Source organism: Camelus ferus, chromosome 3, assembly GCF_009834535.1.
Source record: "Camelus ferus isolate YT-003-E chromosome 3, BCGSAC_Cfer_1.0, whole genome shotgun sequence".
Classification (NCBI taxonomy): Eukaryota; Metazoa; Chordata; class Mammalia; order Artiodactyla; family Camelidae; genus Camelus; species Camelus ferus.
In genome coordinates this window covers 63,866,909-63,894,691 of record NC_045698.1, presented here as the reverse complement: position 1 = coordinate 63,894,691, position 27,783 = coordinate 63,866,909, and the positions used below count along the sequence as shown (strand labels likewise).

The 27,783-nt window shown below is 34.7% G+C and overlaps 1 protein-coding gene across 9 annotated transcripts in view; it reads left to right on the top strand.

The window, feature by feature from the left end:
• The window catches only part of KIAA0825 (KIAA0825 ortholog), a 349,875-nt gene that overhangs the window by 33,853 nt on the left and 288,239 nt on the right, over positions 1 to 27,783 (top strand). For 7 of the 9 annotated variants that reach the window (XM_032476137.1, XM_032476164.1, XM_032476157.1 and 4 more), the window contains exons 3-5: positions 7,535 to 7,666; positions 20,828 to 20,996; positions 24,015 to 24,684. In XM_032476137.1, the coding sequence (XP_032332028.1) occupies positions 7,536 to 7,666; positions 20,828 to 20,996; positions 24,015 to 24,684 (970 nt within the window). In that variant the 5' untranslated portion in view covers position 7,535. Of the gene's footprint in view, positions 1 to 7,534; positions 7,667 to 20,827; positions 20,997 to 24,014; positions 24,685 to 27,783 lie in introns of those variants that run through there. The other 2 variants (XM_032476163.1, XM_032476165.1) reach the window with 2 other exon arrangements.

Below are 27,783 nucleotides of genomic sequence, written 5' to 3'. Positions count from 1 at the left end.
TATGTGCTGAAATACAGAAAAAGAGACCCTAGGATAGAAAGGTATCATTTTAAAATATGTTAAAGGACAAATGAGAGTCCCAAATTATTTTTGTGTGCTTTCTTTTGATCACGTAAGGTGTGATTCTTTTTTTATTGCTTTACTGTAATCTTTTCTGGCAGTGCTTATAATATGTTCTTATTTTATTATAGTCACTGTTCTTAGAAATTTATAACTCAACTATTGTAATTTGCCCATGGCTGAAACCTGATCTACAGATGTTTGGCTTAGATATAATTCTTCAAACATAACTCATCTTTAATTAATATTAGACTGGCTGTTAGTACGTGTTTGAAATAGTAAACACTTTTTTTAATCTTATACAAAAAATTTTCAGGAACACTACAGGAGAATAAACATTTAAAAACAGTGTTGTGGTTTGGACGGTATAGCTCAAGTGGCAGAGGGCATGTTTAGCATGCACAAGGTCCTGGGTTCAATCCCCAGCACCTCCTCTTAAAAAAAAAATTAATAAATAAAAACAGTGTTGTGGAATGGCAATTTCCAAACCAAAGTTATTGTACTTTAAAAATTTATAGTTCCCATCTTTGACTGATCATGGATTAGAATAAGAGACTTAATGCATCATGTCAAATTATTACTGTGTCCCTGATGATAATTTAATAGGAGCATAAACAGAGTATAAAGCTATATCTTAATCTGTGGCTTGTTAGCCTTTCTTTTTCCCCTTAGATTTTTTAAAAGGCAGTTCTGTCTTTTTGAAATGTCACTGAAGTATTTGCCAAACTACATTGGTCCCTCAATAACTGACTTTTCTATTGTTGAAGTCATAGTTATCTTTTACTTAGAGAATAGCAGTGATCTTTCTACTTCTCCATTTCTTATGGTCTTATTCTTATTACTGTTATTGTTATTACTGTTATTCTTATTACTGTTCCTTATTACTGTTATTGAACAGTTATTGAACAGTTCAATAACTCACTCTCTGTTCCTGATATGCAGCACAGTGTTAGACACATTGTGGACCCACAAAGTACATGTAAGGAAATGGGAAATTTGGCATCTGTGCTCATACACATTCAGTGCATGCTTCTTTCTTATCATAGTCCTGCAGGGAATACTGCCATTAATGAGAAAACTTCTAAATCCAAACCTTAGCATCACCTATCAGTCTACTCTCCTTCCTTTATTAATTTCTTGTGTTGGTCCTGTGCATACCTATTCACTCAGGTTAATTTTCTGATCTTATTGCTATATTTTGCCCATCAAGTTTTCTTTTATCCTGTCACACAACATCTTAAACTTACTGCTTGTTTACCTATAAAGATGACTTTTGTCTCTCTTCTCCTTCATCACCTTGGAACCTTATCACAAATATGGAAGCGTCACAGGTCTGTGCCAGTCACGTGGAAACTCTGAACCATTATCATTCTGGTACTCCATCACTGTTATCAAATGATACTCCTTTAGTATATAGTCTTTGTGAATATTGGTTAACTTCTCTAGTAAGGTTAAGCAGAGAAAATCATACAACCGTGTACACTGGAAAACCTTTGAAATCATGGTCACCTACTTCATCTGAATGATCAACGTGTCCATTATTGGTTTACCCCAGAGCTGAGTTCAGTAAAGGACATGACATACACATTTAATACTGAAATAATATAAAACAACTCATTTTCTTATAACAGCATTTATAAGAACAAATACCATAAAATAATACAAAAAGTTTGGTGAAATGCTCTTAATTAGTTAAGAGATATTTAGGAACTATGTAAGGTTGAATCAGATTTTGAAAGAAATGATAAACATGAGTTGGCAAGAAAGAAGTGTTATTGTTGTAAGATTTTTCAAACGAAAACAGATATAAAATGTAAAATAAAAGATCATACACCTCCTGAGAGCAGAGCTAATTTCTTTTTAAACTATTTTTCCTAATTATATATAAAATGATAAGTACTTACTGTAAAAACATAGGAAGATGCTAAGTATAAAGAAGAAAATAGGAATTAAGAGTCCCCTCCATTCCACTTTCCTTCTGGGATGAGGGGGGCAACATCAAGGACCCTTGGAAACATATTCTTCTTCTCTGCCATTTAAGATGGAAACACGAGTTCCACACAGCAGGAGAAGAGTGAGTGTGAATGGGAAAATAGCAGCCTAGCTTTGTCACAATCCAGTCCTTCAACCATATCCAGCCTAGAACATAGCCAACAGAAAACCACAAGCAGAACGCGCAGGATAAGGACTCTTCCATAAGAAGACTATGAAAACCAATTGCAAACCAATGCCTGGCCACTGGACCCTACCCCAGGAGGCCAAGGCTAAAGGAGGGAGGGGAGTGGGCAGCGGGGGAAAGTCTTATTTTTGTGCCCTGCCTTTGGCTCTGGCCTTTCTTTTTTTTTTTTTAACCAATTTTTAGTTTTAAAAAAGAAAAAAGGCAAAAGAACATGAATTTGAGATTTTAAAGAAAAAAAAAAAAGAAAGTAAAAATCAACCATAGGCTATCCAGTCTGTCCAAGGATAACCATTTTAACATTTTGGTTAATATCATTTCCACATCCTGCAATGTGTTTTCTTTTTTAATTGAAATATAGTTGATTTACAATGTTGTGTTTGTAACATTTTGTATGGAGTAACTGATTCATTTCTCAAGACCAGCAACCTCAAGTTAAAGAACCAAATAGATCTGGGTTCAAACCCTACCACTAATACAGATAGCTATATAATGTGGGCATGTTAGTTAATTTCTTTAGGCCCAAGTTCCCTCCCTTATAAATGATGATAATAACTATTTTGTAGAGTTATAATGAAGATTAAGGAAGGTTATTATACATACTACCTTGTACATGGTAAATACACACAAATCATATTACTAATTTGCTATTATACTTAAACTGACTTCTACACATACTTTCTTTAGTTTTGAATATGTGGAGTCTGAACTAATGAGGCCTTATAATATTGAAAAATTAGAAAAACTCTGAACAGAGTATTGTGTATAACTTGTTCTATTACAGACAAGCTGGGTACAAACAGAGTATTTATTAAGTTTGAGTTCTCTACAAGAACCCTCAAGCATTTAAATCTCTTCATTCCAAAAGTGAAATTTTATTTTCTTGGAACAATTTTTGAATAACTCAAAATCCAAAAAGTTGAACTACCCAGAAAGTTTCAAAAATATGCAAATACATAAGTTGAATTCATTATTAGTAATATTGGCCATTGAATTTAGACATTGTTGTTAGAGAACAGGTTCTAGTCTCATTGCAGAAAGAATTCAGAAACGAGACATGGAGGTCAAGAAAGCAAAACAAGGATTTATTAAGTTATAGATAGTATGCTCTCAAGGCGAGAGCGGGCAGACCCAGGTGGGTAGCAGCCCCAGGCTTCTTTGGCAAGCTGGTTATATGGGGTGTAAAAATGAATGGGCAGAATATTCATTGTTGGGGAGGGGCTTGGGATTGTCTTTTCTGATCTTTATCTCAGCTCCACCTTCCTGATGGGAGGACGGATATTTTTGTCCTTTTTCAGTCTTGATCAGGAAGTTGGATGAGGCCGTAATGAACAAAAGGTTACATTTGGGCTGTGGACATTCCTTTCTTGTCCCACCTTTCTTTGTCTGCTTTCAGGATGCTTGCCAACCCAAAATGTATTGTTTCTTATGAGTCCGGAGGTTCCTGCTTTTCTTGGTCTTCCCAAGGACCTCTATTGCTCATAAGATATATGGTTTCTTGTCATTTGGCCTGTGTTAACCTTTCTCTGCTCATATCTAGCTACCTGCCTGCTCTAACAAAATGACTGTTCTGATAATAACTAAAACTAATTGAGCTGCTAGGAAGATACGAAGATATCAAACTCATTGGTATATGAAAATACTAAGGTTTTGTTATCCTAAAAAGTGTAACTTCTGATGATAATAGGGTTTTCCGACACTAAACTTATAGTTTTGGGGATTTTATGTAATATTAACTGATCTAAAGTTAATATTAATTATGGCACTGTTGACTGAAATAAAATCACACAACATGAGAGTTATGAGTTAAGTTTTATTTGGGGCAAAATGAGGACTATAGTCTGCAAGACAGCATCTCGGATTCCCCTGAGGAGCTGCTCTGAAGTGGCAGGGGGTTCTCAGTGTTACATATGATTTTAGTGAAGGGGGATTCGTGCAATCAGGCACACGTTTAGGCAGAGGCTTTCTGCTAGTCACAAGGAGCAGATGTCACCATTACTGATTTTAGTGCTTTTCTAGAGATGTGGAGATACTAGATTTGGGCTCATCAAATTTTCTCTTGAAAATATCTAACTAACTGAGGGCCTGTTTGCCAGTTTTCCCAGAGCACAGAGCACCTCATTCCTGATCTCCACCCTGAACTCCTTCCAGGGAGTGTCGGAGGTCAGCAGCTGCAGTGGATTGTGATTTAATTCAAGCAGAGTTAGATGGCAAGTGCCAACGTGAGTCAGTCCTTGTAGAGGCAAATGGCAAATGCCAATTTTTAGTTGGTAGGGTCCCCTCATGGTCATAAATTCGACCATAGTTTGGGAAGTATTGTATGGCCATTTTGTTCCATAGTGCTAGAAATGCTTATTCCTAGATCAGGCAAGGATTTCATTGATAAGCCACTCAATGTACTATTACAGGACTAGGCCTAGTTAACAGTAGCAGAAAGTCTCTGGATCACTGGTCTTACTAGTCTGTTATGGTCCAGGAAAATATTCCCTCTTGTTACTTCTTCCCATATCTAGAGTTACACTATTACCGTCACTGGTCTCATACAGAAGTATATATCTGATCTACAGCTTCAAGTCGCCTAGTCATGATTTTATCAGAGACTCAGTCACACGTTTGGTAATACAAGAAACAACAACTTTGTAAAATAGGCAAAATATGAATAATATAGTTAGCAGTGTTAGGAAAGTCATAAGTAAGAATTTAAGTCAAGAACGTCTGTGAGATGCAGCCCAGTGTAACCCCAGGTCACCTGACTTAGTGTGTTCTGTACAGGCGTTGTTCATAAGACACCCAGCCAAATTTCCTCGTGTTATTAGGCTGGTTGTCCTTAGTACAGTTTAATTTTTCCAAACATAAGGGAGCCTTTATACTTAAATGACTGTACCTTGGTGTTAACCATGTAAGTTCAGCTCATAATTGAGGAAGGTTATATTCCTTGGCTGAAATTTTGCTTGTTGCCTTGATTGAGCTTGAGTTACCTTATAAGAAAATTTATATTTCTGGCCAGGCTTAGAGCAGGTATTATTAATTGGCCGGGTGCGGGAATCCCACCCACTTAGTAATATCAATACTAAGTTTTTTAGTATTGATCTAGTAACAGATCTTAATCAATCTGTTCAGTGGCCTGAACAGAACTATAATTTCTTTCTTCTAGAACAAATTTACTAATGGCTATCCAATTAGAGACGGTGGAGAAATCCACCAAGGTAACCCAGAAGTACTGGATATAGGTAATTGATCATAACCTAACAATTGGATTAACTTGTAAGATTGTGAAATATATATTTAGTTCATAAGTGGAAGTGTGAGCAATTATCAAAGTAATTGCTACACAGGCCTGGTTTGGTGTCTTGGGTCAGCTGTATACCTCAGATGTCATCTTCTCATCCTGGTCTGGTAGCTTTTCCTTTGTTTGAGCATTGTTTTCGGGTGATTTTGTGGTCTACTCTGTATGCCAGTCCAGTGCAGAGGCCCTTTGTAAGTGGATATAGTAACCCAAGAGTCAGTTCCCTTCAGTTTCACTGTGCATGAGCTAGTTAAAAAGACCTGATAAAGGTCCTTCCATCTAGGTTTTATATAGTCCTTAAATTATATCTTTTCCAGTATGTATACTATCTTGGTTGCAGGTCTTGGGGCATTGGATCTCCATCCAAAGATTTCTGAGATAAGCTTCAGAAACAAACTTACAGTGTCCTTTTAATAATTCAATTAAATTTTACAATAATATAATTTATTATCACATACTGAAATAGCTGAAGATTTCTCATAGGTCCTATCTGGAACTTCAAGGAAGTAGTTTTGAAATAAATCTTTTATTTTTCTTCAGAGATTTTATTTAAAAAAAAAAATGAAAAACTAACTAGGCCGTTTCAATGTAAAAGTCCATGGCATCACAAGACTTGTCATTTGAAACTCAATTAGCTCCAAATACAGAATAAGCATGGATATATAATTTTAAAACACCAAAATCCTCATACATTAGGATTCTCCTATTTTAAAATGTTTTGCAGTGAAAGGTGTAATTTCTCATTTGGAAACAAATATTTACCTATAATATGCTGCCAACTAAAAACTGGCACTTGCCATCTGCCTCTACAAGGATTGAATCACATTGGCACTTGCCATCTAACTCTGCTTGGATTAAATCACAATCCACTGCAGCTGCTGACCTCCCAACACTCCCTGAAAGGAAGTGCAGGGTAGAGATCAGGAATGAGGTACTCTGTTCTGGGAAATTACCTAAATTTATTAATAATTAAATAATTAAGGATGAGGGTATCAGTGTTGTAGCTTCTGCAAAACTTTTTTGACAACTTTTCAAGTATTTTGGATTTATTCAAACTAAAATCACATTTTCCCAAGCCTTTTTCTTTTTACTATTTCTTGTATGTATATGTGTTATAATTTAATGTTTAAATTTCTCATTTATTTACACAGTCAGGCATCAGATTACTCTATAAGTACATTTTATGTCTAAAAATTACATCTCTAAGTAAAATAATTCACACTCTGCCCCAACTCTATTATTCTTAGTCTGTCCCATTGTCCTGCTTTATTTGTTCTCATAGCACTTCTCCCTGTGTGATTGTTTATAAAATATATCTGGTTATGTGGTTTTAAAATTTACCTTCCTTACTGGAACAAAAACTCCATGAGAGCAGGGACTCTGACTTGTTGGAGATGTACCCCCAGATTCTACTACAGTGCCTGTTACGTAGCAAGCATTCACTGAGTACCTATGGAATGAAAAAAATGAAGTTTTGATAGTGGGAAAATGCATATTTTCCCTTTAGAAGGAGTATTTAAGTTTCAGTTATCAGTACTTAGGTAGACAGGGGTGTTAGAGGAACCCAAGGGAAATTTTGCCTTCTTCATGTAAAAATAGAGTCAGGGGACAACACTTGAAAAATTCTGAGGTTACAGTTACTAGGTCAGTATGTTGATAAGGTGAAGGGAAGCTATTGAAATCTTGCTGCACTCAGCCTTGTTCACAGTGGTCTCTGAGACTTTGTGATTTCCTTTGCAGCTCTTGGTTACTGTGAGAAGCAGCAGGATGCTTAAGTACTCTGAACTGTTTTGTTCAGCTTTCAAACCAAAGAGAACTGTGAAAATTAGATCACACCTCATGAAATTTAAATAACAAAACACTCTACCTAGCTAAATAATACCCTAGTTCTTCTACTGCTATATTTTACCTATAAATGGGAATTATTATTTTTGGGTTAGTATCACCACTTGAGGTGGGGTATTTTCCTTTATTTTGGGTAAACTGACATGTTTTTTATTCTTATTCCTCAGAATGGATTGTGGAGATGAATATTCCCATAATTCTTTTAACCTACATTGTTTGTTAAATTCATTTCCTGGAGACTTGGAGTTTAAACAGATCTTCAGTGACATTGATGAAAAGATAGAACAAAATGCTACAAGGTAACTATTACTAATTATTTAAAACAATTTGCTTTTATATTTTATTTACATGAACTTTTATTTAGTCTAGATTTAGTGTTTCCTGCTCTCAAGATAATTTTAAGTTTTAATTATCATTAACTTTCCTGAAAAAAAATTGATTAGACCCTCCTCTCTAGAATTTAAGATGATTTTCCTTATCTGATTACTACATTAAATAAGGCTAGAAAATATAGGCACTGCCTTCAAATGAAGTTTATTGAATTACTGTTGTTGAGGAGGAAGAAATTTTCCTCTACTCTTCTAGATTCTTCTGGGAGGTCTAATAATTAAATTGACATGAGACAGATTAAAAGGAGAAAATTGAACAAAAGTATAATAACATGTACAAATGGGAGAAACCCAGAAAAACTGAATAACTGGCCAAAATGGCCAAAACCCTCCCTCACCTTAAATACCATTTTCAGCTAAAGAGAAAAAAAGGATCTTGAAGGTGTGGACAGTCAGTTATGGGAGGTTACCAGGAAAAACACAGTTAAACAAGAATAAGGTTGTTATGCAGATTTAGGTAAGTGCCTTCTCCGTTAATAAGAGTTGCTAGAGATTTGGTCATCCTCTTCTGCCTGGTATAGTCAGGGCACCCTTACAAATGGAGATTTCTCTTATAAATGTGAATATTTCTTACAAGAGATTAACTCCTACTTGGTTTTCAGAGTGTTTACCGCATCTTCTGTTTCTTAGAAAACAATCAATGTAAAATAATATGCCAAAGAGACATGCTTTATTTTTAGGGTGGCAAATTTTGCTCCTCTACACTTTTCATGATTTCTTAGTTTGCCAGTATTGATGGCCTGAATTTTCATTAATATGTTTAGAGTTAAGCATTCCCACTTGGTGGATAAACACAGAAACCAAAATTCTGAAATTAAGGTATGAAAATAAAATGGTAGTATAAGGCCATGGATTGCTCAAACTGCTGAAAGCAAAACATTAAAATTAAATTATTTTAATGTAATTAATGCAGGAAAACAGATGTGGGGCATGAGAAGGGCCGAGTCCCAGGTCTCGGTTCAGCCCCTGGGACATGCCCCAAGTTTAGGTCCTTGGGTTCGCACAGGAAAGAATTCAAGAGTGACCCACAGTTGAGTGAAGGTAGATTTATTCTGAGAGATACATTGAAAGGCAAGAGAAAGTCTACAAGGTGTGGGGATTGGGTGCTCAGATTAAAAGTAGGTACACACTCAGTGCAGGCCATATCCAAAGAGGGAGAGAGAGGGGTGGCCGAGAGGCACCTTGTTGCTGGTTTTTATGGACTTGGTGGCTTCATATGCTAATAAGTGGAAGGACCAGTCTAAGGGGAAGGGGCTGGGATTCCCAGGAAGTTGGCCATTTCCCACTCTTTGACCTTTTATGGCCAGCCTCGGGATTGCCTTGGTGCCTGTGGGCGTGTTATTCACTATGTTAATATATTACAATGAGCGTATAATGAAGCTCAAGTTCTGCTAGAAGTTGAATCTCTCATCATCTTGAGCCTCAAGGTCTCCTGGGGGTTGAATCTTTCACCATTTTGATGTTAATTGCTGTAACATTCCTTGAATGGCTGTCCCCTGCCCCCTTCCATCCTGTCTCATAATATTTATCATTTTAAGTTTCCTCACTTACTTGGGAGGCTAGGGAGTCCACATATGCATAGTTAGTCTTTATCACCTACTCAAAAATTAGCATTACCCAACACTGGGGGAAGCCGGGTAGCTAAACATATTTCTACCAATACATACTCTCTGATAGAAGGGGCTCTGTCTCGATATGTATTTGTGGACCTTAGAGTCAGCTCACTTATTTGAATCCTTTTGGTCAAAGATTCTAAAAATTCACCTCATGTGGGTTACAAATATTATACACAGTGAAAATTTATATTACAGGACGATATATAGTATTTTTTTTTAATTTAAAGTATAGTTATATTGAATTGTCAAAGAAACTGAATCAAGCAAGTGAAATTTTCCTGTGATTTTCTAATTCATGTTTTATATGTGTCAATGAAAAGTTATTCAGTTGATCTGAGAAAGAAATGGAAAATTTTATTCGAGCCGAATTTGAGAATTATAACCCAGGAATAGCACCTCAGAAAGCTCTGACTGTTCTGCCGGTTAGAAATCAAGGCACAGTTAAGTTTTTGGAGACAGGGCTGTACATCAAATGGCATATTATTGACAGTTTAACAAAATCCAGATTTAAGTGTCCTCCTGGTGGGTCATGTGACCCCTTACAAGATCAAGAAGAAATGTTATCTTTTAAGGAGTTGTCTTGTTGATGCTTGGAGAATGTTACTTTTTAAGACTGAGCAGATATTCCTGCCAATGGGGGAGGTTTAGTCAATGCCTAATGCAGATAAACAATGCATAGTGTGGGGGAAAAGGAGACCATAGGACAGAGAGGAATTTTTTCTGTTTAAATTTTCCTTGTCTTGCCATAAAATAGGAATTTTATTTCACATATGAGAATACAGTTACTTTTTCATCTTAATAATGGGCATAGATAACTTAAATTCAAAAGATAACATATTGTTGGGGAATTTTAATTACAAACAAAATCTCCCATCCCAGAAATCATCTCCACAAAGGCAGAAGAGAAAACATTTCTGTTATTCAACAGGCAGTAAACCAGAATGCAAAACTCATCCCAGGTCATCTGCTGACAGACTGAAAAGACCGAAAGGAATCACACCCTTTATATAGTCTAGTGGGTACACCCATTACATGCATGTTTTCAAGATAAACAGTAACCAGTCCTCCAACAAAGGATTTGACAGCACATTTTTTTCACACATAGTTTATCCCCACTTTTCCATGAGTAAAGCTAGCTGGCTTCATCCTGAGGAGAAGCAAACTTCTCATATCTTTATAACAAGAAGCAGTTTTGCATCCTGGAACAAGGCACCCGCTGAAGTTTGGCTCCTGCTCTTCACAGGAACAGGAGTTAGGGAGTTTGCATTTCGAAAGATGGCTCCCAGGTTCTTGAGAAAGACAGACCTGGCCAAGAAAGTTGACAAAAGGCCTGTCTAGTCTTCCAAGGTATATATTTCAAAGAGATGAAAAAGTATGTACAATTACAATTTTCTAAGTTACATGCTTTAGGAAGAAGGAAGTGAGGGAACTCTTTCCCCCAATTTTCAACAGGGATAATTAAGCCTCTTATTTTTAATTTATATCTACCCTTTATATATATATATATATATATATACACACACACACTTTAAATACCATGTATATGTTACTTAACCTTACTATGTAGAGTGTATATTATGATTTATATTATATATAAATATAAAATCACTATATTAAACTTCAATGTAATTATGTATTTGTGTAATTTATATATTATTAATTTATATATTGCATGACACAGTTTCTAGCCCAAAGGAACTTAAGTGAAAATAGTGTTAGCTTAAATAGATTAACAAGTCACATGTACATATTCTAGAGATGGTTCTATTAAAATAAATTTTAAATATTTTTTATAAAGCAACCTTCTTTGTTCATAATGGCCTTGAGGCTCCATCAAAACAAGTCACTGAACTCTGATACTTTTGTCATAGACTGTTTCATTTTTATTTGCTAAACCATCTGTAGTTAATTTCCTGCCCTATCTGGTCGATAAGAAATCATATTTAGAGGTAAAACAGTGATTAAAATATTGTATTTTGCATTCATAAATTATTATTTAGGGCAAAACTCAGATGTTAGTATTAAAAAGAAAATATGACATGGAATATAAGGATATAATTTTTAAATTAAAAATATTTTATTGCCCATATATTAAAACGAACCTAGAGCAAAACCACCTCTAGTGACCATTGATCTTCACAAGGGATAAAATAAGGGAGAGCTGTATGTGCTGTATGCTACATTTAGAATCAAGTCTATTTTTCATCAAATTCAATTATGTTTTTATTATACTCTAGAGAATAAACATAATAGTATAGGGTGTATATATTTTTAAAAATAAAATACTGAATAATAACCATGGTTCAGAAGAGTGTAAATCATTTATGCACTCATTTATTGCCTTCTAACAGAATAGCTTTTAGAAAATTGTATGTCATGACGAATCAGTTATGCCACACTTACACTGCAGTAGTTGAATTACCTTTGGCATTTTTGTATTCTAACAGTTCTATTTATCTCCCAATGGTGTACATTGAATAAGTAATGAGCATCTGTATGATATGGCTTTTCCCAGAAAGTAAAAGAAAAAAATATTAGTAATTCATTTTTAAATATGGTATTTTTCCTTACCCTTGAATTTTTAAAGTTGTATTTTTAACAGTGACCCTGAATTCTAAGTGTGAATTCCTTCCCCCTTCTTAATATCATCAGGTTTTATGAGCCACAGGGTCTTTTGCTTCCCAAAGCAGTAATTCACCAGAATGGACCAGAGTGCCCAGAGGTCACTGAACCTTCACCTGCCCTTCAAGAGAGGCTTTCACTCTCTCAGACCATTGCCACTTTTACATCCTCATTTCCATTCAAGCCAGAGCTCGGTGACTCTGAGGTCTGACAGTGGAAATCAGTGACAGTGAATCATTTACTTTTAACACATATCAGCGTGGGTAGCAGGAGGGTAAATAACCTGCCAAAGAGGAATACCGTGAATGTTGTATCCACAGACTCAGTTCAGTAACTTAAAAACCACATATAGCCCTGAAATATTTTTTGAGCTGAATGGAACTTATTATTAGTTTGACATGATATTGAGGTATAGAAGTTCTCTTGGGCTCACAATACGACATGAATGATTTTTCTCCTCTTAATGTTCAGTTGGATAGATATAATTATATTATTACGAGTTTCTTCTATCCTTCTTTTTCCTAATTACAGACAATCTTTGCATGTACCCCAGGATGTCAGTTTTGCTGGCACTGTGTAGGATTACTACTTTTTTTTTTTAATGTGAAGCAAGAACAAGAAGTGCTACAGTAAATGGTATCATTTGTCTTGATCCAGGAGAGGTGGGGTCAGGGTGGGGGGAGAGAATGACAGAATATTGGATACATGGTTTCTATAAATTTAACCATGCTCTATGTTTCAAGGTGGCATGTTGAACCACTTTCTCCTCGTCATTTTCTGTCAACATTAGCTCCATTATTTGAATGTCTGTGATGTTCCAACTTTTCTCCAGAGACCTGTATTTTTGCCCTCAGTCCTTTCCTCAGATCTCTGCTTTAGGAGGCTGAGCTACATCGGGTAAAATGTGGAATCAGTAGCTCCATCCATCCATGATTATTAAGAGATTCTTTCACATAATGCATACATTTTAAGTGTTTGACAGTTTTTTAAAGTACAATTTTAATTTTTATGTGTGTTAGCTTGACCTACTCTTGGCCAATAGCCAGGAGACAATAAAGAATTATTGTTTGGGAATATTCCTAAGGAACATTATTGTGATTATCTTTTCACAGGAAATAAGGAAAGGGAACTAAGTGTCTTCCTATTTATAAACTGTTTTAATAAGAAAAGTATGAGTAATATTGTACTAAAAATACAGACCTGATAAGGAGATTGAGCCAGCAACAGTCAGGGCACTATTCCGCACTGAGAATCAGAGTTCATGGTCCGGGGGAAATAAGCCCCCACTCATGAGACACCAACTAGAGGTGCCCCGTGAAGATAGCCCAGCCATGAGGGCAGGAATAGGGGAGGAAACACTAAAAGGGGAGTGAGCCCTGGTAGCGAGATGTGGCTACTGTGACTGGCTCATCTTTCCTGTAGATGTTTAATGCCTTGAGATCTAACCCGACCCTGACAGCTTTCCCTGGAACAGGGCCTAGTCAAGGATTCAGCAGAGTCAACACTCTGTCTAAAGAGGGTCACTGACACCACAGCCCTTGCTAATCACAGACTCTATTCTAGAATGATGTTTAAGAATATCCTTCTGTGGGACCTGGGATGGAGCTGAGTTGAGGGGGGCTGAGGCTGATATTATTTACTTTATTTCTGCTTTAAAGATGAACTCTATCACTGTTTTCCCACTGCCTAAAACCATCCTGGCATAAAGTAGGCTAGAGGATAGTCAATAGGCATCTGTTGTGTTTGCATTAGCTTAAGCTGGTGTGAATTTAGATGGGTAGAACGTGACAGAGGATACTGTCATCAAGTGCTAGTCTTCTTTTCCATTAAGTATTTTACATTATAAAAGTAACGTATATTCAGGGAAAATTTCAGACAGTCGAGAAAGGCAGATATAAGGAAAAGTTCAGTACAGAAGGGCAGAGATGCTGGAAAGTTTTCCTACTCCTCTGACCCTCCAAGTTGTCTTATTCTTCAGAGGTAATTGATGAGCTATTGTATAACTATCCAGAAATATTCCCTACCTATGTATGCATGCATCCAAAAATCTACTCCCCTTTTTACACAAATGGGGATTTGTGTGTGTACTACAATTTGATTTTCTTTTACATAATGCATATTTTTCAATCTCTCCATATAATAAGCCAATTCCCTCTTGATGAGCGTGTACATTATTTGCAGTCTTTCTGCTGTTACTGCATATATACATGCATATGTATGCCCTCCCTTCCTTAGGAGAGTTTATGCAATGGTTTCTTAGAAGTTGTACAACTAGCTGTTATAAACTTGTTCTCAAGCAATGCTGCAACTGTCTTCTCTCCTATAGGCAGTCTATCAAAGTGTATGCTGTATGTCATGTCTTCTCACAATGTGACCATAGGTATTGTTATAACCCTCAGTTTATAACTAGTAGTCAAATCTGTTTAGTGGCTGGCTTAGTAATTGAATTCATCTGGGCAGTGGACATAATGATGTAGATTAGATATGTTCCCAAATTTCTTCTGATTTTTGTTAGTACATATGTTCTCCCTCTCTTTTCTTTTTTCTATCTCTTTCTCAGGAAGAGAATCAAGGGAATCAGTACAGAGTAAATGTTGGTGCAAATTTCCCACTTTTCTCCTGATTTCGAGTTGTATGATTTCATTGGGTTAAGCCACATTCCGATTTTAGTAACTGTGCTGCAATATGGAGGCTAGACAAGTCTCCACAGACAAAAAAGAAGTCCATTAACTTACTCTTGCTTGTCATGGGTATTAAACTGCTATGCCCTACTACCCCTATAGAACATTTCTGGAAAATGTTCTTTATATTGTTAACAAACCCCATGCCACTTTCGTGTAGCTTACATCATCACTACGGTCCCTCCTAAGAGGGATCCCAAGTCAGATGTAAATTTTACAGGAAGAAGAAGAGATCTTCTAAGTGTGCCTTGGGATATAACGCCAGGCTCACTCCAGTACGGGGGCTACCATGCCACTGATTGGAAGTTGGGGAGTATTTCACACATGGCTGACTCTTCAGGAAGCGCTTCAGACTTTTTAGGTTGGCACTGCCCTCCACTGAGCCTGAACTTTCTGGAAGCAATCTGAACCATTCTAGAGCCTCTCTAAACTTTTGTGGTGAGGACTGATGATATAAAGCAACAAATAACAGAGGGTCCTAACTCTAACATTTCTTTCATTCTGTCTTCCTCATAGAATAACTCTGAACAAAAGATGTGTTGACAATAGATAGGAATCTCGGGAGGCTATTTATATAGTCCAAATGAGAGGTGATAAGAACCTGAGCCCTGTCTTTCACAGTAGGAATGGAAAGGGGAGGATTCAATTGAGAAAGACTTAAAGAGAGTGTTACTAATAGGATGTTTTTTCCTGAAAGTATAGTTAAAACTTACTCAAACCAAAACCCCTCTGAAATCGAAAACAGTTCAGCATGAATATCTAATTTCTTATTACATTTTGTACCCATTGAAGTAGTCATTTTATGAATCCTTTTCTAAACCTTTAAAAAATATTATCCAGAAATATCTTTGTATCAGGAAAATAAGTTTCTATTTCATGGCTGAATTATGGTTTAATTACATACTAGTTTTTATACATCTGCCCTCTTTCGTGTTAACTACCTGTTAATTACAAGGAATTTTAGTAAATAGATTTGTTTAAAAATCCTAAGTTCTATTAACCTCACAACTATTTCTTTGTGTTTTTAAACACATGATAGAATTGAAAAAGCCTTTTTCTTAGACTGAATCTATTTGTCAGTAAGAAATATAAACAAGAGCATCAAAAATGTAAAAGTGATGAAGGAAAACGGATGTGGATGTGAGAGGGGCTGAGTCCCAGGTCTCGGTGGAGCCCCTGGGACGTGCCCTGCCAAGTGTCGGTCCTTGGCTTCACACAGGAATGAATTCAAGTGTGAGCCACCGTTGAGTTAAGGTAGATTTATTTAGAGAGATACACACTGCATAGAGCGTAAGGCAAGAGAAAGGCAAGAAAGAAGTGTAGGAATTGGGTACTCAGGTTAAAGTAAAAGTAGGTACACACTCCATAGACAGAGTGCGGGCTGTCTCCAAAGGGGAGAAAGAGCGCAAAGGGCCACTAGGTGTGGTGTTGTTACTTTTTATGGTCTCAGTAGCTTCACATGCCTACAGGTGGGATCAATCCAACTGCCCTGGGGAAGGGGCTGAGATCACCAGGAATTGGGCCACCGCCCATTCTTTGGCCTTTTGCCGTTAGCCTTGGGGCTGTCATGGCGCCTGCGGGCATGTTATTTGATCACACTGTTAGAATGAGCATATAATGAAGCTCAAGGTCTACTAGAAGTCAAACCACTTAATCCTCAAGGCCAGCTAGGAGGCGAATCTTCCACCATTTTCGTTGCTGTCATTCCTTGAGTGGCTGTGCCCTGCCCCCTTCCCTTCTGTCTCAAAAGCTTTACATTTTTTTAATGTTTACATTTCCCATACTGTAAAATACTGCCATGACACCTCTATCCTGATCTAAAAAAGAAAAATAAAAATTGTAACTTTCTATGAAAGCACACCTAGATTTTTTCTGTAACCATTACATCAAAGAAGTTCTAATAATTTTTATCAGTAGAGCATACTTTTTTCCAATTTGAATTATTTTGTGGCTGAGTGATAAAGACTATGTGTTTAAAATCTTGAAAGAGTTTTTACAGTAAGCTTAAGTGTTCGGACTTTATGTCGTAATTGTTTTCTTTTCCTCCATTCCTCTCCCTGTCCTCAACTACTCCAGCCTGATATTAATCAGCTCCTGTGCTATTGTTATTCAGTGCTGTCTGTTTAATTGCAGGACATCTCTATCCTTTTGGAAGTAAGACAGTGCATATATACATACACACATACATACATGCATAAATGTAGTTGTGACCATAAAAATAAATATATTTTACCATCCAGATAAATATAGTTTTAAAGTGACATGGCAGTGAGATTAGATGATCAGCACTGAATTCTCAGGGGTCAGGTGTCAGGGAATTCTAAGCACAATGATTTCATTAATTTTCTTAAAGCATCAATATCCTTGCATATAATCTCCTTTTCCACAGGGAGAAGCCTTTTCTACACCTCCCAGAGGCACATTTAGTGGCTCCCCACTGCGTACTCCCTCAGCACATTGTACACACCTCCTATCAAGTCTTACTATAACGTAGTTATTCATTTACAGGCCTATCTGTCTCACTAGACAGAATTCCTTTAGGGATGGGGCCATGTCTTAATCATGTTTAGATCCTTAGCATATATCACAGTGCCTACCATGTATTCAGCATTCAGTTAATGTTTATTGAACATACCTTCATTTAATAAGTAATTTTTACACTCAAGGAACCTAGGAATGAATGTTGAATGAGAAAATTACTACCAATATCTTTTAAAGAAGCATACTGCATGTTGCATTTTAAAAATGGTTTATAAATTGATTTATACACAGCCTCTCAATAACGCATCCACTTGCACACATCATTAATTTAGATAATTCAGAGTCATTAATTAAAGCATGTTAGGGTTCAGATTTATTAAGAAGTGTTGAGGCATATGAAAAGGCAGAAAGAGTACCCTAACAAATATTCATGCACCTACCATCCAGTTTAAGGAATAAAACATTACCACTCCTGCTGAAACTCACTATGTGCATCTCCTCCATCTCATCCCACTGTCATCCCCACCCTGGATTTGGTGAAGTTGATCATTCCAGTACATTTTAAAAAATTTGTATGCATGTATTTGTTATTGTAGTTCATTTACAGTACTATTAGTTTCAGGTATACAACATAGTGATTCAACATTTTATAGATTTTACTCCATTTTCCAGCACATTAAAAAAATTATTTAATTAGTTAATTAATTTTTTTGCAGAGAGAGGTAATTTGGTTTATTTATTTATTATTTATTTATTTATTTATTTATTTATTTAATGGAGGTACGGGGGATTGAACCCAGGACCTCATGCATGCTAGGCATACACTCTACCACTGAGCTATACCCTCCCCACTCTAGCACATTTCTTTACACTTTTACTACCTAAGCATATAATCGTGAACAATATATAGCATTGTATGGCATGTTTTCAAACTGTTGTATGGTTGGTATTCATTGGTCCCTTGTTTTCCCTCAGCATTACATTTATTAGAGTCATCCATGTTGATAATTGTATTTCTACTTTGTTTATTTTCATGGCTCGATTCCACTGAATGAATATAACTAATCATTCTCAATTGATGGACATTTAGGATATTTTCAGTGGTCTTAATATTACAAATAAAGTTAAGAATATGCTCTTTAAAAATCCTTACTAAGCCAACCAATGGTGTAAATTTGGTAATTTGAACTATTTAGGGTAGAGACTATACATCTATTTTTAGTCTTTTGACATTTTTGGTCCAATGTTTGGGATCTAGTAATAAATGTGCTAATTGGGTTTTTTTTTTTTTTTTCTGAATTACTTTGGCTGTATATTCATGACTGGCCTTGCTTCTAAAGAAAATTCAAAGCAACTTATAGTTGAACAGAAAACATTTAAACCAAAATAAAGACAAGTACCATGTTATTTCTGAAAATATAGATTAAGCTCTTGTATCATCTAAGTCTAAGGATATATAGATCTCCTGCCACCCAAGATTACCATCCCTATCAGCATTATTACTACACATATACGAAAATAATGTTACTTTTTAGATGTTGAAAATTAATTTTTAAATTAATTTTGACCTCAATTAAGGAAGATAAAGTGTCAGATTACATAACAAACTGACATTCATCTTAAATTTTGAAAATATTTATTTCATATAACAAGTAGACAATAAATTTCTAGACTTCAAACAATTGAACTTTTAAAGCAGTGAGACATGTAGGCAGTGGTGAATGACAGAATGACAAGATATTTAGCCAACTAAAAACCAAATCAGGTGCAGATGAGTTCTGTTGTTTTAGAATTTGTAACAAAGTGATTTTAAAAGCCAGCTCAACAGTCTTAGTTTGTATCAATGAGGGAGGTCCTGTGAAATGCAACTGCTCAATCCCTTTATCAGTGTTTGGACAAATTACTAAAATATCTAGCCCTCTGGAAGGCTTTACTCTATTTGTAAGTTGTAGTTATTGGCCTCTACCCAGATTCATATGTTAGAGATTAGCCTAAAAGCTGAGTCCTGATTGAAACAGATTTAGGTAGACTAACGGCTGAGCCTTTCTAATTCACATTGCTGTAATCTATTAGGTTTTGTTGAATGAGACACAGGAGGATGCTATAATAAAAACCTTTGATAACGGATCCCTAGAGTCAAGGTGTATGCTTACGGCATCGTGTTTCTCAGTCCATAAAAGTGCTTACATAAATTAGGAAAATATATGCCAATCTTGTGTCTGACTTAGAACTCGTATTCCTGAATAAGACTGTCTCATCAGGCAACTGAGTGGCCTGTGGCCTAAAGGAGGTATTGTTTTTCTCATAAGTTCTTTGTTTTCATGAAAAGGCTCTTTGATTCCCAGAATGTATTTGTTTCAAGGTAATTCAGTTTGAATTCATCCCTGCTCAGAAGTCTCCTGAAAAGCCTTCCTTAAAGTTTTAGTGTATGTTTTATATGCAGCTCACACCTGACGAATTCTGGAGAAGAGAATTTCGTATGACATCAGTTTTAATAATCAGAGCTTGGTTTCCAAAGCCTACATGTTTCTATCACATGAAATTGATCATTAATAGCGAATGATATTTTCAAAACAGTAGTAACCTTTTTAGTAACAGATGTTTCTTAATACTATTAAGAAGCAAATGCATAATTTGTCAGTTTTGGGTGAAGGGATTCAACTTAAATAATTTTCCTGTTTATAACCTTTCTTGCAGTTTAGATATGCTGCCATCAGGTGGTAGTAATATGTCATATCCATCTGGCTCCACAGATGACATTATGCTGAAGGCCATCAGTTTATCCCACACAAGATTTATAATCATTAATGCACAGATTTTTATATGAAAATTAAGATAATATTGTACTTCTTTTTAGTTTAAAGACACTTTTAATTTTTAAAACATAAATATTGAAAGGTGCAATTGGGCATGTTTTCTCTGTTTATTTATTTATTTTTTAAATGAAGAATTTCATCTTATGCCTTCAAAAAATTTAGAAAATATAGACAAGTAAAAAACACCCAATTCATCACCCAAAGATAATTGCTATTAATCTTTTGTTTTGTTTCCTTCCAGTCTTTTTTTTTTAATATGCAATTTTTTGTATGTTTTAGGGTTTTTTTGGGGGGGTAGAGTTTGATGGCAGGAAAATGTACTTAGCTGTAGTAACAGTGTATATACAGCATGTATCTTTTACAAATTTTAAAATTACAAGTTCTTTGTTACTGTTCTGTGATTTCTTAATGTTGCATTAATTGAAGTTTTCCATAATTTTTATAGTCATTCATATATGAGTAGATAATGTATGTTTCTGATCTTCAGTCATCAATAGTATTTTACCTCTGTCTTCCATCCACTGCCTCGCAAAGGGATCATTATTTCATTGCATTCATGCTTGATTTTTGTTTTAACACAAAGGAATTTCTAATTCACCTTTGATTAGCTAGATATCTTATATTTACTCTATTGCATTTGAAATGAAACTGCCACAAAATTTGAATTTTCAGTTTTCAGTTATGAATGAAAATATATAGTTTCTTTGTTACTATTTTCACATCATATGAACGTTTTATAATTTTGTAAGTTGTATACAACCAGGTATCACATATGAACATTTCAGAACCTGATATTATGAGACAGAACCATTACCTACTTCCTACCAAAATGGCTTTTTCTTTTCTTTTTTATAGCATAGAACATTGCATTAAAGAAATACAGTCTGAAGTTAACAAACAATATCCAGATGTGCGGCTACAAACAACAATGGACTGTTCTGAATGGCTAAAAAATTATAATTATAACTCATACAAGTCACCTTCCATTCCCCATGGAGATCTGATAAAATTCCTCAAAACACTGGTAAAAAAAAAAAAAGAATCTTTGTTTTTACAGTGGAGTGGGGTGGGTGAACATGGAATACAATTCATTCAACTTCTGGATGTAAATATTTATTTCATTGACCATATTAGCTGCCATATCTAGGGGTTGGGGTTTGTGTTTTGTTTTGTTTCTTTATCCGTAGTGGAATCCAGTAAGCTATTTGTTTGTTTGGGTTTTTTTAACTAAGATTTTTATAATAACATGAAGTTTTACAAAAATGGACGTTAAACATTAAAATTCTGGGGTGATTTGTAGTGTGATATTTACCATATCAACATTACAAAATGTATTGAAATGTACCATAATTGTCTACCAGAAAAGTTGGTATTTATTACATTTTGTGTCCTTTCACAACACTCATTTTCTCTGTGCTCCTTATTAAGCATAATAAGATCTTCATCGATTGTATCTATTAAGTAGCCTTGGCCATCATTCCCTTCATTCCCAACCTGCAGGCATATCCAGTTCTTTTCAATCAAGGCAGCAATTTATACAAGATCACTGTTAATTGATGAAGAATTATTACATTGGTCATTCTTGGATACTGACACCTCTCTGTATTAGAAGGTTTTTGTAACCTTCAATAAGAATAGTTATTTTATTACACCTATATCTATAAGGTTGCAAAAACAGTTTCCCAGAGAAACAGCACAATTGTTAGAAAGCAGTATTTCTGTAGCTATGGTTTTAATTTAATTTAGGGGAGAAAAGGCACTGTTTTTGGGTAAACATCAAACATTGACTGAGGCAGATGTGGAAAATATCTTGAGGTTGTAGATGGCGTAGGATGACAGAATCAGATGAAAATAATTTTTGGCTGTTGTTATTATTGCAGATGTCTCTTTAATGTTTACAAAGTAATAAAAGGAAGAGAAAGGAAGACTATATGCCCTGAAGCCTTCTTCTTTTAAGAAAATCCTCTCACCCATTATCTCTTGAAGGTGGAGCCTTGAAGAATAAATATGGATATAGTTATTCCTTTAATTTCTATTAAGAGCCATGAGTATTGAATTTCATTAATATCGATGTAATAATGCTTTCTCATTTAATTAAAAGCAAAAGCTTTTAATTATCTTTTAATCTGTCACACATAAGTCATTCTCTATTCACTGCAGGGCAAAGGCCGCCTTAGTTTTGCTCAAATTCATTAGACTGATAGGCCTGTTCCAGACCTAGGTTTTTTTTTTACATAATTGATCATGTTATTTTGAGAAAAGAAGCATATTATTAAAACCGATCCAGATTAAAACAACCTTACCAAGTTTTTACATGCTGAACGTGTCAATCTTGACAGCATTGTTCATATATCTATTTTTTCCATAAAAAAGTTTTATTTATTAATTACCTATTTAAATAAGAAACAGAGGTCTCATTATGGCAGTTATATGAAGTCATTTTCAAAATTTAAGCAATCATACTAAACACATGACACATGTTTTAAACTTCTGTAATTTATTATTCTTTAAATGTTTGCTTGGTCAAATATTTCCAGTTATTGACTGATTTAAAGAAACTTAAGGTTAAGGCACTAACATGACCAGTTTGCTTTATAGTATTTACTATAATGGCGGTGTTCTGGACTTTACCTAAGGACATTTCTTTTCCCGAAGTATTAAAAGAACTAAATAGGAAGAGAGCTTCAGAAAGGTCAATGCACTTTTTGGTTCTCTGGAGTGTAGTAGAAAGAACATGGATGAGGAGAATGAAGCCAGCGTCCACTCTCGGTTCTGTGCTTTATTGTGTGTGACGTTTGGAAAGTAACTTAAACATGCTGCACTTTAGTGTCCTGATCTGCAAATTGGGTTTTTAAATATCTATGTCACAGAGTTTTTATTATGAATAAGTGAGAGACTGTATAGAGAAGTGCTTTTTATATAATAAAACACTATCTATATTAGGTATTATTACTTATTACAGGTAAAACATTAAATTAGACATCACTGAACTTAGCATGACTGAGAGAAAGCCTTGGAATTTGTCTAGAAGGTTTTTATAATTTTGAGTCACACATTATACCTGTGGTATCTTTGTCAATAAGACATTTCAAAGCTGGCCTGATTTTATGCTGCTTGAACCTTGCTTCTATTTTTTTTAAATAATCAGCTTGTTGCAATATAGAAAATATAAGCCAATTTCAGTATTAGCTGAAATAGACATAATCAGGAAAGTCAGCCTGTAAGGAAAATTCATGTGTGTAATTCAAAGTCCAAAAAGAAAGTAATTTTTTGTCTGTTTTCTATTCATAATTATACCTACCATTGTTTTCTGTCAGTTAACTCAGAAAGTATAAAGAAATAATTTTTATCATCTTTTGAGGAACAACTCTGAGAGTATATTTTTCCCATTTTGAGTTAGTTATTTCTTTGGAGAGAACTGAAATAGTCTCAGATTAATTTCCAAGGTAAAATCTTTCTTCACATGACTCTCAAAAAGGCATGTAAATGAAAGTTAAACTCTTAAGTGTATTAAATTTTATTTCTCAGGGTGGCAGCTACTAGTAACCCCTCGGTGTGTACTATGTTTAAAGGTCTCCGTTCTCTATGTTCATGTGGGGTTTTATAATAATAAGTATATTCATTCAGGCATGAAAATTATCTACCAGGAATTAATTAGGGGCATGATCCTGAATTTATTTTGTCTTAGGAGTACATTTCAGTAGATATTTTACTACAGATTTTTATTTAGAATTTTTAAGCTACAGCTTTCATACGTTTCAGGTTATATCAGGAATGGACAACAATGAGAGCTGAAAACTCTTGTCTAGAGATCTAACTGAAAATTTAGTTCATCACCTGGTCTTTACACAATTTAACAGACCATAAATGGTGTGAATTGTTTAGATTTCATATGCAGAAAAAAAATTTCTTGAAGAACATCAGAGTACCAATTTTAAATTGAAGTGAATTATTATGAAATTCTGTATGATTGTAGAAATCCTTTTTTCCTGCTACTCTTCTAGTTAATCACATTTCTAATGTTATAATTTACTTTTATTAGCAAGATTTGTTGAAGAATGAACAAAATCAAGAAGAACTGACACTGGACTTACTTTGGGACCTCTCCTGCCAGAGCAGTGTTTCATTCCCATCAACTCTAAGTGGATCATGTTTGCATTTCCTCTCTAGGACTTCTCTTCATTCTGTTGAAGATCATTCCAACATGGATGTAAAGTCTATATGGGATGATATAAGACTACATCTCCGACGCTTCTTAGTGAGCAAATTACAAAGCCACAATGAAATAAACAATTCGCAGCAAAAAATTTTGTTGAAAAATCAGTGCATGCAACAACTCTTGTTTCTTTATCCAGAATCAGAAGTTACAGTCAAGTACCAAAACATACAGAATAAACTGTTGGCTAATCTTCTGCAGAACTGTTTTTCTTCTTACAGCAGAGAATCAAATTTAGACATAATGGCTAATGAATGCCAAGGTACAATGCTTAAGTTATACTCAATGATAAAAGAGGATTTTAACGTACTATGTGAAATTTTAGCTCCATCCTCAACACTGAAATTCATTAAAGAAACTTACCTGGATACTGTTACAGAAGAAATGGCAAAATTTCTTGAAAAATTTTGTGAGCTGCAGTTCAAAGAAAGTGGTGTTCGTGTGATTAGAACAAGCAAGAGCTCCAGCAGGCATAGAGGAACCGTGCATGCTTTGGGTTAGTGATCTTTTACATTTCTACTTGGTTTAGCGTAAGCCTTTCGATACCTTTAATTTTCTAACACTTTTCTATTTGGCTAAACTTGATTGCAAACTTGAAATTAAATCAGAAAATAAATGTTATGAGATTTTGCACTATGCATTTCTCTTAGGCATTTCTTCTTCTGTAAGTATAATAATACAAGTGTTTTCTTTCCTGTCACTTAAATGATTAAAGATACTGGAAATGTAGGTCAGAAATGTTGCCAATAAGAGTTTGGCTTTTTTAATTGCATGAATTATTGGATGAAACTTTATATATATATAAAAAATAGAAAAGTTTACTTTTTAACCCCTTGTATCTTCCAAAGCTGAAGTACTATTAGGTAAAAAGAATTGTTGAAAATTTTTGAGATTTTCATCAACTAAAATTGGAAGTTTATAGTTGTAATATTTTAGTCAGCCAATTCTGACAAAGAGCTGTTATGAAATATAGTTACAAAATTCTGTAATTGATTATGAAGGCGCAGCATTTTAACTATAGCGGATTTTAAAGTTTCCTCCTATAATGTTTCTATAAGGATATATATATACAATTAAGTGCTGATTTAAAGATTCTTAATTTTAATCAAAAGATAAAGGAAAAAGGAAAAAACCTATTATGATATAATAAATTTTTCCTGTCATTTAAATTTCTCACCAGTTGAGAAAAATCAAGGTGAAAAATATGATTATTTTTAAAATTATGATTATGCTTGTTTTTAAATAGAACTCTGAGGTATATTTCTAAATAGGTTCATAAACTATATTTTTTAAGTATTTGAAAATTATCATTTGGTGAAATGCTATCTTTGAATTTATGATCACTTCATGAAAATATCAATCATTCACTATGTTTTTACCTACCTTCCTTAATAAGATACCAGAATGCCAAATTGCTCTAAGAATTTTCAAATCATTTAATGTTTTCTCTCAAAATTTTTATTTTCCTCAGGAAGCTGTATCATATCACAGAGCAGAGATGCATCAGCCAAGTTTAGATTACAGCAGGATACAAAGTCAGTTAATTTAGGAACATTATAATTTTGCTCATAGTAAATAATTTTCATTTTATTAGATAGATTATAAATGCATTTTCATAAGTGTACTTATTTTCTAAAATATTTATATACTCAAAAAATTTCTGCTTACTTGTATAGTGCTTTCAATATGAAAGTTTTATGTGTGCTAAATATAGTTTAGTTTGTAACAGAAGAAAAGATCCATATGGTTAAAAATATGTGTACGTTGCTATGGAGTCTTAAAGGCTGATATTGAGATGTTTTCCTATTTCTGAGAGAAAACTATGTGTTTGGGCTTTAACACCAAAAGTTGAAGCATTTTCCACAAGTCCAAGTGCACTGATCTTTCTCAAGCTCCTTTATCTGAACTTCGGTATAAATCAGTTATTAAATGAATGCTTTCCATATGGCAGGCACCATACTAAATACATCCCTTTCCTTATTCCAATTTCAAAAATAGTGAAAGAAGCTTAGAAAGATTAACTTGTCCTGGATCACCTGTACAGAATCAAGATTCATATGTAGGTCTTTATGTCTTCGAGATGCATGTTCTCAACCACCATGCTATTGGATCTTGTCTCAAAGTGTAGAATTAAATGCTTTGTCACTGGTAAAAAAGATTTCAAACAGCACTGTTCAAGTGGGATGCCTGAAAATAGTTCAGTTCAGCTTTTTTGAGTATCTACCATAGGCTAGGCACTTAGCAGCTACCATGTTTAAGGTCTCTAAGCTAGACAGAGCAAAGGGAAGAAAACTAAATGGTAACTACTGCTAATGCAGTTTGAGAACTTCTAAGCTAACTTAACAAGTCAACCATATTTTCTACCAACATTTAACCTAATGACCAGATTTTATTTATTAAGGGAGTGCAGTTTGAGATTAGCAAAATAATAATTTATAAATAAATACTTAATATAATTTATAATAAGTTATATTCCTATTTGAATAGAATCTAGATTGGCTTGAATGAGTCATATATTATCTTTAGTATATGTTTACACTCACCAAGTCTTTAATATTTTGCCTGAAACTCTAGATATTCCTTAGGTAACAATAGTTAACATTTACTGAGTCAGACATCGATGAGCATTATTTCATTCAGTCCTTCTAACCACCTGACAAGGTCAGTACCAGTATGAGGAAACTAAGGCATAGCAGTTACTAAGTAATTTGGTCAAGGTTACAGAGCGAAGCCAGGATTTAAACTCAGGTCTGTCTGACTGCAGAGCCCTGACTCTGACTGTGTTCTATTGCCTAAAAGAACAGGATGGAAATAGCTTGTTCCGTTAAGAATACTGTTCTGAATCCTCTGTATGTGTTGTCATTGTTTTCCTTTTTTTCTAAACTATCCCCTACTCTTCTCATTTGAAGATAATACCAATTTGAAAGTTTTTTACTCACAATGCCTACCTTATGATCTATTGAGATATCTTAAGCAGACCTTGTACGTATACTAGTCTTTTTTTCCCAGCTTTACTGAGATGTAATTGACATATAAGTTTGTACAAGTTCAAAATGTACAGTGTGTTGATTTGATATACTTAAATATTTCAAAACGATTACCACTATAGCATTAGCTAATGTCTCCATCATGTCACGTAATTACTGTAACTTTTGTGTAGTAAGAACATTTAAGACTTGGTCTCTTTACAGCTTTCAGGTATATAATACATTATTATTAACTATAGTCACAAGGCTGTGCATTAGGTCCCCAGAAATTATTAGCCTTCTAACTGGAAATTTGTACCCTTTGACCAAGGTCTCCCCATTTCCCCCATCCCCCACTCCTTGGTAACCACCATAATACTCTGTTTCTATGAGTTCAGTTTTTTTTTTTAGATTTCACATATAAGTGATATATAGTTTTTATCTTTCTCTGTCTGACTGTCTCACTTATTTCACTGGGTATAATGCCTTCAAAGTCTATACAATGTTGTTGCAAACTGGAGGATTTCCTTCTTTCTCGGTCACTGAATAATATTCCATTTTATATATCCCAATCTCACATATTCTTTATCCATTTATTCACAAATGGACATTTAGGATGTTTTCTTATC